Here is a 17,070-nt window from a genome sequence, read left to right as displayed (position 1 = left end):
CTCCTTTACCTTTTTGTAAGTTATAAATTCTATCTTCAATCAGTGAGCAAAAATATACATATTCTAGTCGGAAGTCTATAAATAGAAGACTTGACAACGATACATGCATTCGAATACACCACATACATGGTATCCTATCAACGATATGACGAGTGACAATCTTTAATTAAACAAGAATAGCAATATGTAAATTATTGATCTTGCAGAAGTAAATACGCAAATTTTATAAATCGTGCTAATTTCCACGATGCTTCACGATATCTATTATGTGTGTGCAATATCTATATCATACACAGTATATATAACATGTATATTATCTATAATATGTAACATTCTACGAAAACAAAAAAGGAAAAATGGAAAAGTTTTATATTAATAATTATAATAATACAGTAATCGATGCAGTTATTTACTTTTGATAAAACAGTATCAAAGCATATTTGTACCAAAAACTGAATAGCTTAGAGGATATTTTAATTTCAATATTAATTCAATATTTACTTTCTCAAAGTTAGTGCTCAAAAATAGCATTGTTTAACCGAAAAAATTTAGTTGAAAGTAATTAATAGTATGCTTTTCTTAAATTTTGAAGCCTTACTTATTTATTTGTAATCGAATTTTTTATCACATTAAAGTTTTTGTGAAGTTAAAAGAAGTTTGTAGAATTCAAAATGTTTTAATTAAACCTCTTCCTGTGAGCTAGAATTCCAAAGAGGATACGCTTTTTCGATTCACTTGGTATCGGGCACAGATCATGTCATAGAAGGAATCATTTTTCTTAGTGTATTGTTGTGTTTAACTCATTCGTATTCAATGCTAGTAGACATGGGCGTTCAATGCCAATGTGGCATTAGTAATCTGTGATACTCTGATACTCGAATCAGTCGTCCATTCCTCGGAAGACATACTCGTACAGTGCACCGAAGAAAGCTGTGTCATCGAAATCTTCTTACGATATTTCCATTTGTTATCCGTGTTGATATTTCGACGGTCCATGGCGGATTGTAGGGTTATTTTTCTAAATTTGTCAATAATCGTGAGATTACCAATTTAAAATACAGCAAAGAAACTTTTCTGCTTAATAAATTGTTGAATAATTGGGAGATATCACACAAAACGCAACAGGAAAACAAAACAAGAAAAACGATGTTACAACGATATAATTTTTATCTCGTATAAACGAGACACTTCAGTGTTTGATGAAATTCTTATAATATTTCTATAACTTTGTTCACAGAGCATCGAGTTCCCAATACTCTCATGTAGTACTTTACCGACCAAAAATTTTAAGCTACGTACCAAACAAGAATGTTTTGTTTTTATGAATGAATATAAAATTTGCTATCATTTTGATATAATTTTCTTTTGTTCTTTTGACAGCGAAAGAATATTTTTGTTTATTTAAAAGAAACTTTATTTCTGCTGGTTATTGTAGGATATTTTGAATAGGGTATTTTTTCATGACAAGATTTCTCAATTTAATACCGATTAATATATCATTCTCATATAAAAGTTTAAAAAATAATCGTTTACACAAAGATTTGTTGAAGATTCGTGTCTTCCTATATTTCCAAAGAATCGAATAACATTTGGTAAAGTGTATGAATGTCTCTTTTTCTCCCAAATAAAGCCGTAAAAATGAAGGATGTGTAATCAGCAGTTCCTGTGAGGAAGAAATTGATAAAATGTGTTTTATATGTTGTCTCTTGATTTCAATGTTCAATTATTTTCCGATAAGAAAGATCACAATGCGCCAGCATACATACGTATACATATGTATGTATAATGTATTGTAGAAGATCTGTTTGAAAACCGACATCGAGAATTCTCGAGGATTCTTGGAAATATACACGTTCGAATAATCATGAAAGTTAATAGGCAAAGTTTGTAAATGTTTTCGTGAAATAAAATCTTTTCATAGAAGAAAATAATAAATATATATATTAAGAACTAAAGTATCTATATCTATCAAATACATTGAAAAACATACATTGAATGTATTGGTAGTTTATGATGTCATGAAATCATCTTTTAAAAAACAATAAATGTTAAAAGTAAAAGGAAATAGAATAATATAAGCTTACCTTTTAAATGGAATAATCCGAATATAATCGTGCATGGATTGTGATCCTGTGAGAGTGAGAGTCGAGTAAAATCTTTGTGTAAAAATGGTGTTTCGTCGGCAAACCAGCGAACCGACCGGAACTGTCACCAAGAGTCCCAGCATAGCTCATAGTACCAGCTCGTCTGGTATTTTATCGAATTGGTACACGAAAATCACGACAAACGTAAAGAAGAGGCAACCGTTCAGTCCAAAATCTTTGTTGAAGAAGACGTTGGTACTTATTGTTTCATTTTTTTAACTATATATCTTCCTATATATCTGATATCCTATATATCTTATAAGCAATTTTGCTTCAAATAAAAGTGAAAGAGATATTTGTAATAAATAGACTGCGGATTTTTATGGAAATTTGTAGCTTTATTTTAATTGAGGGAGTTCTAATCGAAAAATTAATATATTTTTTATTATTTTATTAAGAAAGCATCAAATTTAGAAATTTTTCTTTACTGCGTAAAAAGAAATAAAAATATATTTTTTCAATATAATTCACCTAACGTTTAAAATTTACTAAAATGGTTAGTTAAGTTTGTCTTGTATTTTAGGATTCAGATAGCTGTCGATAAAGTTATTTATATATATATACGGAAAAACGGAAATACATATTTCGATTGTTTGAAAAGTTGTTGACTCTGAAAAGACCCAAGGTCCATCCTAACCTGTTTGATAAATTTTGAACATTAAATGGATTAATGCCAAAAACATTATATTTTTAAAATTTTTTCATTGTTTAATAAAACAAAGCTGAAGTAAAATAGTCAAAATTGGGAAAAAGTCATTTAACTGCATTATTACACATTTTACACTTTTAAATTTCCCGTAAGTACACAGAAATTCGCAGTCTATTAGTAAAACTGTAAAACGTAGTTGGAATTTATTCCTCACGATTTTATATAAATTTATTATATAGGGCACATTATAAAGTGTGAATATACTATTATAAAATGAAAGTATTCTATGGGTGTTCTACTTCAATATGAAATAGGTACTTAAATGAAGTTAATCTCTGGAAATTTTCAATGAAATAATATTTCTACTGAAAAGCGGGATAATATTAATTTCTATCTCTTGAAAAGTGGTCGCTACAAAAAGTAAAAGCAGCTCTGTATGCATACACTTAATGCAGTCGTGTATGTATTATATATAGATCTAATTTAGTCGCAGTATACGTATGTTGATGGAAGGAATTTCGATTCTAAAGTTACACCTACGTTTTGTGACACGTGTAGTTTTCGTACTGTTCAAAATGACTAGAATTATCTATGTAGATTATAAATGATTTATTAAAACATAAAATATTAAAAAATGACGTAAGAGCACCTCTTTTTATTTATTTCATAATTATATATGTTGGTAATGTTTTAATAAAATCGTTCTGACTGCTGTATAGAAATAAAAGAAAAAGAAAAATATCCGATGAAAAATATTTTACTGTAATATTCTGTAAGATGAAATGAAAAATACAATTGACGATAAAAACGATAGATATTACAATATAACATTTATGACGAATAATATTCATTTGTATTCTCAATTTTCAGCTGCCCGTTGTAGACCCTTTTCTGGAGAAAGTTTCGCTCTCTGATCTCGGTGAGTACTGTTCTATTAATTATTTACTTGTACATTTATACATTTTGCATTACGCTTCGATTGGTCTCCTGGGAGTCGAGATTCAAGGTTCTACTGATTATTGATATTTTATATAAATAATGTAGTATATGGATTTTAAACGAATAAAATATTCTAAAAGCATTAAAATTAAAAATAATAAAATAATGTGCGAGAATGATAGAAAAATATTCCGATAAGTTGTTCAAAAAATGATTAAAAGATTCCATTTTACTTATAGTTTATTATTATTAATAGACTAGAGATTTTCATACATTTATGCCAAGTGCAAATACGCAAAAATGAATAAGCGTGAGCACACATAAATGTGGAAATACATATGTGTATAAAGCATCAAAAGTGAAATATATCTTATATTTATCACTGCCTGTAATTTGCATAAATATCCATAGTCTACTTAGTAATAAATCGACCTGATTTGTTAGAAATACTATAGCATAATTTTTACATATGTATAATAATATTTATATACCTATAATACATATATATAGAATTCAAAATATTTTGTTAATTAAAACATGGAATTATATTATTTTTTTCTGTTGTTTAAGCATGGAAAGCCCCAGGAGACTTATTATAAGTAATTACTAGTTATTCGTATAGACATATGCAGATGATTAAACAATTTATATATGTACATTTTTACATGAAACGATGTCACAATGTTTAAAATTTACAGTAAAATTATCATAATCATATAGAATTGGAAATCAATAACAATGAGTAATATATATATATATATATACACGAAAATTAATGGATAGTTTTTATTAAATGAAGTGTATAATACATACACTGATTATATATACTCGAATGTAGGTACGTTATATATTGATTTAGCTTTTCATGTAGCTTCTTGTTTAACTGTTTGTTGAAAAATTTCATTGAATGCTTTCAATGAAAGATCACAAACTCCTTGTGATGATATCCTAATGCTAATAAATTAAAAGTATTTTTGCCCTTTTTTTCGAATCTTTTTCTCTCTATACACATTAGTATTATTACAATCCACCTCGTTTTACTGGTCCCACAACCGAGTACGGTCAGGTGATACAATACTTTCGTGAAAGCTTCCGAAGGAAAAGAGGGGAAAGCCGGTAAATCGATGGAGCAGGTAACATATTTATAAATAAGCGGTAGTTCGTAAATAAGATACGCAGGATGGATTTGAATGAATTATTAAATCTCGTAGAATTCTAATGGAATTTGTTTATTATCCGTACATTTAATAATAAATAAAATACGATATTTTTATATTATCTTTATTTTTTAGTAATGTAACAAGATATTGACGATGTTTTTAACTTTTAGTAATATAAAATATATAAATAATATTTTTAATAGCACGATTTGCAATTTATTATGTTTCTAAATATGCTTCAGTTTGGGTCATAGTAACTGCATGAGGTAAATTTTACTACATTTAATATTTCACAATAAAATAAAATACAATTATTGCAATTGTAAGTGTTCATAAATATAGCACTTTATAACTAGACTGCGGATTTTTACGTGCAAGGATACATAAAATATCTAAAGTATTATAGAACACTTTTTATAATATTTAATAAGTGAGACAATTTTCTATCTAACCTCCATCTTTCAAATTATATTTCGAGAAACATGAATTTATATAGATATTTGCGGTCTATTTATAATGTCTAAAAGTTAAGAAGAAACTTATTAGACGTAAAATGAGTAAAATAGAAATTCTGCTGGTACTAAACAAAGGAAAGGTGTAAAAAGATTTGGTAGTATCCTGTTATTGGTGAATACTGTCACATTGTTATTGATTCGCAGAAGTAGAATTTAGACGTGCAGACAGAATTAGAATTCATGAGTTGGATAGAACTGGATTGAACGTATTAACAAGGATGTTCTATAATATCAGATAATTTATTCGAATTCATTTCTTTAATATATTTAGTGTTAAATTAAATTACATGACGTTAAATTAAATTAAATTAAATCAAATCAAGCTGAGAATGAAGTACAAAATTATTAAAATAAAGGAAATGATACTTATTAAAAGAAATATACGTAGTAATCAATGTGACGTTGATTAAATGCTTAAAACTTGTCAATATTCATTTGCATTCACATTTAAAGTGACTACTCCGAATTACTGTTCTTGCTTGCTTACTTTTCGTCCCATCTCATGTTTGATTCTACGAAGAAGAAACATTCGTCGCGATTACCTTTTTTTCTTAAAAGAAAATTCAAAGTACACAGTATCGAAAAGAGAAAGAAACGAGAACCGAGTTAAAAACTCACTAACTTGACGAGAATAAAAATTGTCCGACTAGGAACGAGTAAACATAGCAAACGAAATTCAACAGGATACTGTAATCATGTACCTATACCTGTATGTACAATTTTACATATATACTGGCTGTACTGGCTGTTTCATCCCGTGCAGTGCACAGAAATTTAGTTTGTTCAGGCTGGGTTTCCGAATAGAAAATATAATATATCCTATAAAATCAGAAAAGCTCTAGAATGCTCCAAAAATTGTCCATACATTTTTTTATTTACATACCTACCTCCTATTTTTTAATAAGTCGTACCATTTTTGTTAGAAATAAATTATACCAAATTCATATTTGCAAAGATTGGGGTTGACTTACCTTTAATTCATTTATACGTTTAATACGTAATTCGTCTTATTTTTTTTATTTGGGATTTGATGTTAATATTATATTAATTTTTTTATGAAATTAATTTGGTTTCCTTGATAAAGAATGATATATCGTGGATTTTGTTGTCTTTTTTAATTTTTAATTCTATAATTATACAAGTTTTTAATTAACAAGTAATTCGGTTAACCGGTTAATGCGACTGACATGATAACGCATCATATCGCACATTTGCAACGAATGTTACACAACCCGAAAAAACGCGATTTTCGAGTTATCACTATGAACATGTTGCAGACACACTGTTCAACCCATTATAAAAATCTTGTTCATTTATCTTCATAATTTGGTCGGTAGAGAGCAATTACTTTTTATTGTGAATTGCGTTCTAACTAGAAAGGGGAATCTCCAGAGCTAAAAGCTAAAAATGAAGAAAAAATACACTTGAACCTGTTTCATAAACATTATTCTTCTTCTTCATAAATTTGATTTAATCATGTACAAAAATAGATAGAAAAATAGATGTAAGAAATAAATATCATCGATATCGATCGAATATCATTCAATTATGTACAGAAATTACAAATGCAGTTCTTAAATTTTTATTTTTTATATTATTTATATTAATTTTTGAAGTATTCCATTCAATTTTGTTAAAAATTTCCGGAATTTTTATTATCTTCTTTCCTTTCTAATCAGAACTGTTATTTCATTCATTATCTAATAAAATCGTAACCTTAAATATGTTAACCTATTAATCGGATCATTTTGCTAATTATCATTAAAGAAGAAGAAAGACTAGTTAATTTTAGTTAGAACAATTTTAATCCTTGCAAATATAAGCTATGTAACTGGTTTTTAAAACCTACAAAAAAATTATATAGGAAAATTCGATTAATTAAATAGTTAACTCATCTTCTCTGGTCTTTTTCTTAAGAAGTTAATTATTATGCTTGAAAGATATTTCTATATACGTATGTATTACAACACTTTCTACTCAAGAAATTCGATATTACTCCAAACAACGAAAATTTTTTGTTCATCATGTTGAAACACCGTATGAGTACTTACAACCATCGTATACGTGCGAGTATAATCGATAAATTACTCAGTAACGTACGGATTTAGGGGGTGATATCTGCGTTACGAATATCCCAGATCGAATCGATCAAAAACAACTTTAAATTAAACCAGGAAGCTTATCCTGTGTACTCGACGATCTATATGGCTGCTCCTTGAAATTGTGATACTGGGTCCTTCAGTATTCCTCTTCTCCCCTCCATTTCACTGTCTGTCGTGGGTGGATGGAGCCGATCGATGAATTCCCGGGAGTCCAGCTCGCTCGCGTGTACGTTAAACAGAGATAGAAGATACGGAAATTCCAAGAGATGTGACGGATAGAAAGGGTTGATTCTTGAATACGCGAAACTGATAGTAGCATAGACAAATGAGAGAAAAGGGGACATAGACACACAAATTTTCGAAGGAAAAAAGAAAATGAAGGAAAGAAGACAAATAGCAGAGAGAAAAACAGGGACAGGGAAAGAATGCACCTATAGATAGATGCGATAAACGGAGTATAATTTTCAAATGTGAAGTTTAGCAAATTTTGTATGGTGCAAAAATGAAGAAGTACGTGGTATACTTCCATGAAAAAAACTAAACATTAGGTTTTCATTGTTTACCGAGATTTGTAGATAGGGATAGTCTTATATTTCACGTATACATGAGGGAAATGGAAAACATATACATATACATATACAAGGATAGGTAGAGGTTGTGATTTTGGGAAGTTTAACGTATTAAAAAATGATAAAAGTGTACGCTACTCACGTTATCATGTCTCTTCTGATTGTGAAATACTATACTGATTGAAAATACTAGATATTTATAGCTTGGTACTACTAGTTTTGTGTTTCACGTATGGTTTTTTTTTATAGCAAGTTCAGATTTCATGATACATCTCGTAGAATGGTAGACGAAGTGGCGAGTAAAACGAGGGGTTAGAAAGAAAATAGGAGAGATAGTAGTTTATCGAACTATAAAATGGGAGTAGAAAAACCCTCGGCTAACAATAAGGGGGATGGATGAAAGCAGAGCAGAACCGACCAAGGGAGAGGATAAGCTCTGACCGGTGCAAGGTCGGCGAGATTGCATTCTATGACGCATTCGCACATTTGTATTTGGGTCTAGGTCATGGGGTGGTATACGTTCGATAATACGGAAACTCGACAAGGCGAGTTAATGGAATTTTTGTACTACTTCGTTGCTGTGTTTTCGATACGTTGTTTCTACTTTTATAGGTACACATTGTTGCATAACATTTGCAGAGACAGGGTTCCATTGTTTTGATCGATTAAAATCGATGAAGGCTTACTTGTGTATTGTACAAGGTATTTCGATTATGATGAGTGTCTAAATTATTTTCATATTGAAAATAAGAAAATCACTTTTATAGAATCATTTAGTTATTTAAAATTATCTATTAAATCACATAGCAATAATAAATTTTAACATCTTTAATACTAAAGGTGTATACCTACATACTACTATATACATACATATACAATATACGGGTATACATACATATATATACGTAACTGCTTTAAAGAAATCAAAATGAAAGATATGTAAGTAAACGTATACCTATAGTGTAATAATATAAAATATATGATATAAATTCACAAAAGTTCTATAAAAAATTATAAATTGGTTATTTTGGCCACTTTAATAATTCTAGTGTCAACTCCTTAACGTACAAATTTTTTCTTGATTTATTAATAGAAATGATTACATTCTCTTACAATAAAAGATAACTGTTAATAATACAAGTAGGTGTATTATATACTTTTCATGAGATATATAGATATTTTATTTTAGAAGATGTAGCTTGAGTACATAAGAATCAGTGGAAAAATTAAATAATTAACTAAACTAAAGGTAATAATCTATATTCGTATATATCACATGCATGTGCATTAAGTAGTTAAAAACAAGTCATAAATGAACATCGTGTATTGTTGATTAAACAATGTACCATATTTCTTTTATCATCCTATACCAGTTCATGTTTAAGTATTGTACTTTTGAAACACCCTGTAAATCACTTTCCTGCTAGAAGCGATTAAAGTTTCTGAACAGTAATGCACATGTACTCAATCGGCAAGTCTCGTGTGAAATATGAAAAGAACGGAAATACATATATAGCCTGGAATAAAAAGTTAGACGAAGCTTCGTTGCAAAACGAAGGATCGTTCGTTTGTTAGGAAGCTGTATGAAGAAATGTTATATTATTTGGCGGTATATATACGTGGAGTTCGTTCAAACAGGTTTAATGTTCAAACGCGATTTTCTACAACGGTGGTCTCTAAGAGAATGTTTATTTATAATTCAACGTTATATGTATGTATACATAAATACATAGGTGGAGATTTGGGTTGAAGTCATTGGAAAATCTATTGCTGCTACTCAAATTTGACTATGTGTATAACCAATTTCATTATGTTCGGATGGGGCTGAATGATAATTCATGCTATTACAATTCTATACCACCGATGAAATCCAACTTTTAGTGATGTAAAATACAATGCTACCTTTAATCTTTTGTCTTATAATATTTATCAGTATTTTAATCTAATTTTAATTTAAATGTCAGTTTTTAAATTTTCATATAGGTACTAACAATAAGTATGTATATAGGATGTCTAGGTTAATGTAATATATGTATCAGCATCTTTAAGTTGATAGAATATTTAATACTACAACTACCAACTTGTCCACTACAATAAATATTCTGCGTATAAATAATTATAATTAAAATGGTACAATTAAAAAAAAAGATATATAATGTATATATTATAATGATTTGAAACATGATTTTAAATAAAATGTAGAGATACTTTATTTTGTACGTTGAAGGCAACGCAATAATACGCTTTTGCTCCTTTCAAATGTACTATCATAATATACATACATATAAGAATGTTTTCAAGCAATTTTGCAATTGGGCTATATGAGAGCACGGTGGCTATTTTCTGATCGCGTTATATATGAGGTCCTATTGTATTGTGCCAAAATCACATATTGTGTATAGTTTTTGATAATTGCAAAAACAAAAGTACTAAAATCAATCGTTTTGGCAAATTGGTAATTGTATTGTTCAGTTGCAAAGGAAAAATATGGAAGGCTCTAAAACATTTTGTTATTGAGTGTTAGAAAATTCTGTTAAAAAGTATGACAGTTGATTAATAAATATTAATAAAAATGATAAACGTCAGAAATACAAAGAACTCTTTGATACAAGCTATAAGGATCTTCTTATTCACGGAAATTGATTGGTATTTACTTACTCAGCTGAAAATAAGATGCAAATACAGGATACGTATCTTTTAAACGAAAATAACCTCTTATTAACAAAAATTCCTTTCAGAAACTTGCAAAATATTTTTGGCAGTTCAAGTTTCTAAAACTCATTGACCTGTACTTACACGGCTTATTCGCCTAAAAAGAATGTCTTTTTATTGCGTGTACAAATTCATTTGCTATTTCTACATTTAATCAATGACAACTCTGTTCTAGATGAAAGAATTTTTCCCCGGTTGTATATCTTTTATTTTATTCTATAAAAGGTGCACCATATAATTATCGAGTCGTATTTTGTCTATTTTTTTGCAAATAAACTTTTCTTACGTAAAACAGGCACCAAATTAATTTAAACACCTTATAAATATGAAAATGATTAGCAATATGGCGCGAAATCGATAAAATGCATGATTGTAAGGCGTAAAACGTAAGGAGTTTTACCTGTTGCAATTCTCAAAGGCAGGCGCAATGTTAAATGCTTATTTTGAATAAATACTACGTTTTAATCGTTATTGCAACATGTTACTCAAGGGGCAATTATCTGTAGAGTACAAATGACTCCATCGAATCATTCTCTTCGAGCATTTCGTTGAAGCCGGATCTCGTATAGTACTGTGTAATAATAATCACGATAATGGTTATTATCGATTAACCGTCACTATGCACGTGACTGTATTTGTTGCTAAACCGAGGCAATCGATAATTCTAGCAGCATATGATGTTCCGATTAAAGTATGTTCGATTAGTGTTTCATTATTTTTGGAACGTTCTAATTTATAATAAAAAAAATGTATTCTAGTAAAATTTTAGGTCATGAAGTAATCAGTAATCATTCCTCTTATTTTATTTTAAACTCACTTTTGGCTAGTTATCTATTTTTTAAATAGCTTCTTCGGAGCTTCTGTATTTTATATGATTCAAGGAGATAACTTCCCTCTTACATTATTTAAACTTAAACCAAGCTCAACAGTAATAATCAACAAACACGTAAATATGCAATTAACTTATAATTTACATTCCTTACTAAGGAAGAAAATTCTTATTTAGATAGGCTAACTCTTCGAGAAAATGAAAATAAACATTTTCTCGTAATCCACATAGAAATAATGAAACTTACTATCAGCGACACGCCTGGGTCTTTAATACAATTTCATACCTGAACTTGATAAAAATACGAAAAATAGAAAAGAAAACAGCCATGGAATTAAAATATCTTGAAATAAACCAACAGAGAGAAAGCGAATATATCGTAATAGTAAACAAGCAGTTTTTACCTTGAAAACGATCGTCATATGCGAATAACATCGTAAGAAGAGGAATTTACAAGCCGAGCCCCTTGCTGGTAGATCGCCAGATTTACTCGAGCATCTCGAGCATTGCTATCGATCAGGTAGCTAGCCTATCTACTACTCTCTAACTCAACTATTGCATCGATCCAATTTCATCTAATGATCCAATCTAAACAATACTATTTTACTTTGACGACAAAGAAAAGCAACAGATCGCAAAGCTATCGACCTATCTATCTATCTAACACATCATTTATATACATATTTTATAATTAAAGATACAGGAATGAAGCCGAGTAGGAAAATAGGAAATAGGAAAATAGGGAAATAGGAAAATTCAAAATGTAAGATAGAGGAATCTCGACTGAATTTTTTCTTGGCATGAACATCAGCTTTCGTGTGGAGTTATTCTTGGCACGATCGTCCATGACGATGACGAGCATCGTCGATGAGGTGGTGGTCGGCAATAGAAGGAAGACACGAAGTAGTCGGAGACGGTTATTCGGTTCGCCAGCGACGGAATCGAGGAACTTTGCGACGCGTCGTCGGTCAAAGAGTGATGATTATTGGTATCGAGAGTAACCCTATTGCGGATATAGAGTTGTCAGGTGAAACTTTGGTTCATTAAGACGATCCTCGAGAGCCTACAAAACTAGAAACTCTTCCAACTGCGAATGGTCTCTTGCACTTATTCCTTTTCTTAATCGTTGTACTTACGATTTAATCTCAGATTATCGTTTCATTTTGGAAAAATAAGAGGAAATCATTTGGTATATTATTTTCTACATTTATATCTAAATATGATGTTTTCTAAATTTGGTCATAATATGAATAACATTATTTACTGTGACGCTCCTTTGTGGAAAGATAAAAGAATTTCTTGGGGGGGGGGGAGATATAATTTTTATATTTTCTAAATTTAAATATAAACATAATACTTTCTAAGTGTTATAATAATATGGAATTATTGTGGATCATTTTCTTTTTGAAAAAGTAGAAGGAAGCTGTCTGGTGGTGTAATATTTTAATATTTTCCAAATTATAATATAAATATAATCTTTTTAAGATTTTATTACAACATGGAATTGTTTCGGATAATTTTATTCGTGAAAAATTGCAATCGTTGTATGATTATCAACACTCTTTTAGCAAAATATTTAAGTTGGTTAGGTACATGTTAAATGTTTATATGTATATGAGAAACACGAGTGATAATAATTGCCGTGAGAGGTATTGAGATAGATGTATTGGTGAGATATTGTGATTAGAATGACCACCTTACACTTGACTGAGGTCCAACTGTCAATTATCCGTCACATATCCGACCGATTGGCAATGAAAATGTTCCTATTTATAAGTTACGCATTTGCAACATTTCGATATTATATTCGTGTGTTTTTGTCAAGGGTTTCTACTGGAATTTTTGGAAAATTTCTTCTCGCTAAACTCAGTATTTTCGGCGAATTTTTACGTTAAGGGTAATGTTCTATGATCCTCCATGCACAATAATATTTTGATCTTATTTTAGCAGCTTATCGTAAATAAGAAATTCGCTTCGCTGATTGTATTTACTTCCTTCAAATACCGTTTACTCTACGCATAGATATATCGATCGCGGAGGTATACAGCTGATCCTAGACTATAAATAATCGTCCTTCTTAAATGAACGCATCCTCGAAAATTTGCAGACAAATTGCTTCACCTCCCAAACTATTCCAACATATTAAATATTTCTATTATTTTCAATTACAAATGAAATATATTTTCTATTTTTTGATTTTTGATTATTAAATATAGCTTAAATTATCCCCCAAAACTTTTATTTTTCCAATTAATAATATCGCAATAAGATATTAGAATATTATATTAAAAATGTGGCACTTCTTGGGTGCGAATAAAAATCCACATGTTTCAGTTGATTGGTAGACTCTAGGAGAAAGTTATCATTTATAAAACAAGCATTTGTTATCCTAACAATAAAGTTGGATATTTATAGAAATACCTATAGATCCTCGAAACATTATTCAACCAAATAATTGAATCATAAATTACAATGTAAAAGGTCTGCGCATCGAATTCGAAGTCCGTCAAGTTACTTTTTGTCATGATTCGTCCAACAGCTCAAGTGTCATGGGCCAAGTAAACTCTATTTCGATCCTCGGTTTTATCAGAACCCAGATCAATTTATTTGCATCCTCGATGAATTATCCTAAATTTTAACGAACAGAATTGAAATTTCATCTCGCGATTAACATTTAGTAATTTTTAATTCCACTTTAATTTCAATTCGGTATCGAAGATTCATTTGAAAAATTACTGTAATTCTTTTAACCGAAATATCGATTTCTTTGTTTTTTTTTAAATAACTTTGCCCCTCTGCCTAAACTTTAAATCAAGTAAATGTTTTTCTGTTATTTAATCAATTGAATTTTTTGCATTGTTCTTTATTATTAATTTAATATTTCAGCTTTCCAAGCATATGATAATACATTATGTGATGCTAAAAATCGCAGTATAGGTAAAAAAACAAGTCTATCTTGTAGTCTTTTGGAAAAATACTAAACATATTTCAATGCAGGAAATTTTATTTTATCTAATTTTAGAACTTGGACATAATTATAGGAATTATTATTATAGATTAATATCTATAATTGTCGTTAATTTTCATTGATATCTGAATTATAATGTCTTTTATGTTATCGATAGATTTATTTTTGTATCATCACCAATTTTTATTTAATCTTTTTTATTATTCTACAACTATCGATATTCGAATTTTGTTACATTTGTTTCCCTCCTTATAATTTTTAAAATTACAAATCTTAGTAAATTTATAGTTCACATTTCTTTTTTTAGATATAATTGTAGACTGAAAAGGCTATAAAAAAGCTTTTATGTAAAAACAGTGTGATATTATCTCTCTTCTGCAATAATCCCCAAACAAAATTGGGAAAGGTCTATTTTAGAGCAAATCCGTATAATTAATCATAATCGAAAAACTCGGTGGAATTCAATTTAAGCATCATAAAACATTCTCTCTTTTGTGTATGTGTGTGTGTATCGCCACTTCCTTCTTGTTACGACATTACAGATTACCGAAAATAATATTTTCCTTTTATCCTCTTTAGCATTGTGGATATTATAATCAGACGAAGAATTCATCTGACAACTCAAAAGTCGGTCTAACTTCCTAGTCAATGTACATGGAGAAACCAAATACAAATACAATACATAGAGAAATCAAGTTCTGTGTTTAGTTGGTTCCGCAGAGTGAATTTACCGATTAAATATTGGAAATTTTGAACTAGTTTCGTTCAAATTTAGCAACTATTGGCAGAATGATTTGGAATTTTTATGAAATCCCGTTTCAATTATATACAGATATATATACATCATACAATGATTAATTTAATTCTCACACTTTTTACTAATCATAATAACGTCACAATCAAACGTCTAAACATGGAATAACATTTCCTGAAAAGGAAAGAGGAAAGAAAAACTAAATGTATGCATTAGAACAAATATAGATATAATTAATGAAAATTATTTGAATAAGAAAAAGGGCTTGGTCATTGATTTAAATCGCCAAGATAGGCGTTTCGATGATGAAATCTCGAACAAGTTGTGGTTCGAGTAGATAGTGAATCGATAATACGATAGGAATTTTCGAGGCGATGTCACCGCGGACAGAATCAATATCAGGGGCAAAAATCCAGTCACGGAAAGTGACGATGGAAAATAATGCTGGCCCTGCATTATTATTCGAATGCTAAGGGAGTCGGTGCCACGTTAAGGAAGGTCACTGGTGCCTGGTGGAGTGAAGACGGTGATCCTGTTTACTCGAAAGATCTCATCAAGGAGTTTGAAGTGGAGAATCCACCGCTCGAGGATGAGCTCGCTTGGATTCTCAAAAAAGGTATTTCGCTATCCGACGCTTGATATTTCGAGTTCCGAGTGTCGTTTCCAATAGGAGTTTATATCGTTATGAGTGAACGTTATCGTTGATAGAATTGTTGTCACTGGCGTTTCTCGTAATTTGAAACCGTACAATACCCGATGGATGCGACTATTTTATGTGAATTTGTCGTTTAATCTGTTATCCGGGTCAACTGTTAACTAGAAACTCGTATGAACATGAAATTGGAAATTAATCAAGACAAATCAATTTTAGCTCCTCGAAATTTAATAATTAAGAAGTTCTTTTCACCACGCTGTTAAAACATTACGCTTTGATAAACTATGCATTAGAGAAATCAAATTTTCAATAATTGTATCTAGAAAGAGAGAAAGATGGACACCGCTAACGAGATAATATTGATGCACAGAATGCAGAATTCAATAGTACAAGATTCAACTCTGCAACTGGAATTGTCGACAGACTGTAACTTGTAGCGGCTACTGGAGGGTAAAATGTCATTCTAATTCATAGATTTCATACAAATCATTTTAACGTTGAGAGTATTTTCAAATTACGGCAATTTCCTGACTGGAGAATTGGCGTAATAACCACGACGTAGTTATCATTCTGACTTTTATTCTTGGTATTTGATCGTACAAAACGAAAAACAGGAAAATCGATGTAACGCATGTGACGCGTTCAGACCGTCGCACATCGCGTCGCGTCGCAAAACATGAACAGGTACCTACCTATTCCGAGCACTAAACATGTTAAGGACATTGTAGTTATTAGCGTTTCTAAATTGGTATATAGTGAAAATATGTACACAGTTACACATGTATATTTATAGTTTCGGATAATATTTAAAATTTGTTTAGTTTAAGTTTAATCTATTTAAATCTATTTAAATTTTAAACATTTGTTTGATGTGAAAAATTTTTAATGCAAATACATTTTGCATATTTTGTTCGTGATTATTAGGGAAATCTGCAAATTGTTAAACATAAAACAATTTTCGTATATCTTTATGATTTTTTGCAGAAGTAGAAATATTGGGTTGACAACTAAGTGATTGCGGATTTTATCAATACCACCTAATGACAAAATTTGTAAAATAGTTGCCAACCCAAT

At 29.9% G+C, this 17,070-nt stretch overlaps 2 protein-coding genes across 2 annotated transcripts in view; one reads left to right on the top strand and one right to left on the bottom strand.

Annotated features, from left to right (window-relative positions):
• The window catches only part of Fws (Conserved oligomeric Golgi complex subunit 5 four way stop), a 221,738-nt gene that overhangs the window by 143,244 nt on the left and 61,424 nt on the right, over positions 1–17,070 (bottom strand). The window lies entirely within an intron of this gene.
• The window catches only part of Snf4agamma (SNF4/AMP-activated protein kinase gamma subunit), a 132,019-nt gene that overhangs the window by 106,383 nt on the left and 8,566 nt on the right, over positions 1–17,070 (top strand). Inside the window, exon 9 of the mRNA XM_072004953.1 lies at positions 3,664–3,712. Coding sequence (XP_071861054.1) covers positions 3,664–3,712 — 49 coding nt within the window. The remainder of the gene's footprint in view (positions 1–3,663; positions 3,713–17,070) is intronic.

Source organism: Bombus fervidus, chromosome 1, assembly GCF_041682495.2.
Source record: "Bombus fervidus isolate BK054 chromosome 1, iyBomFerv1, whole genome shotgun sequence".
Classification (NCBI taxonomy): Eukaryota; Metazoa; Arthropoda; class Insecta; order Hymenoptera; family Apidae; genus Bombus; species Bombus fervidus.
Note: the sequence above shows the minus strand (reverse complement) of the source record. Positions and strands in the feature narration are given on the sequence as shown.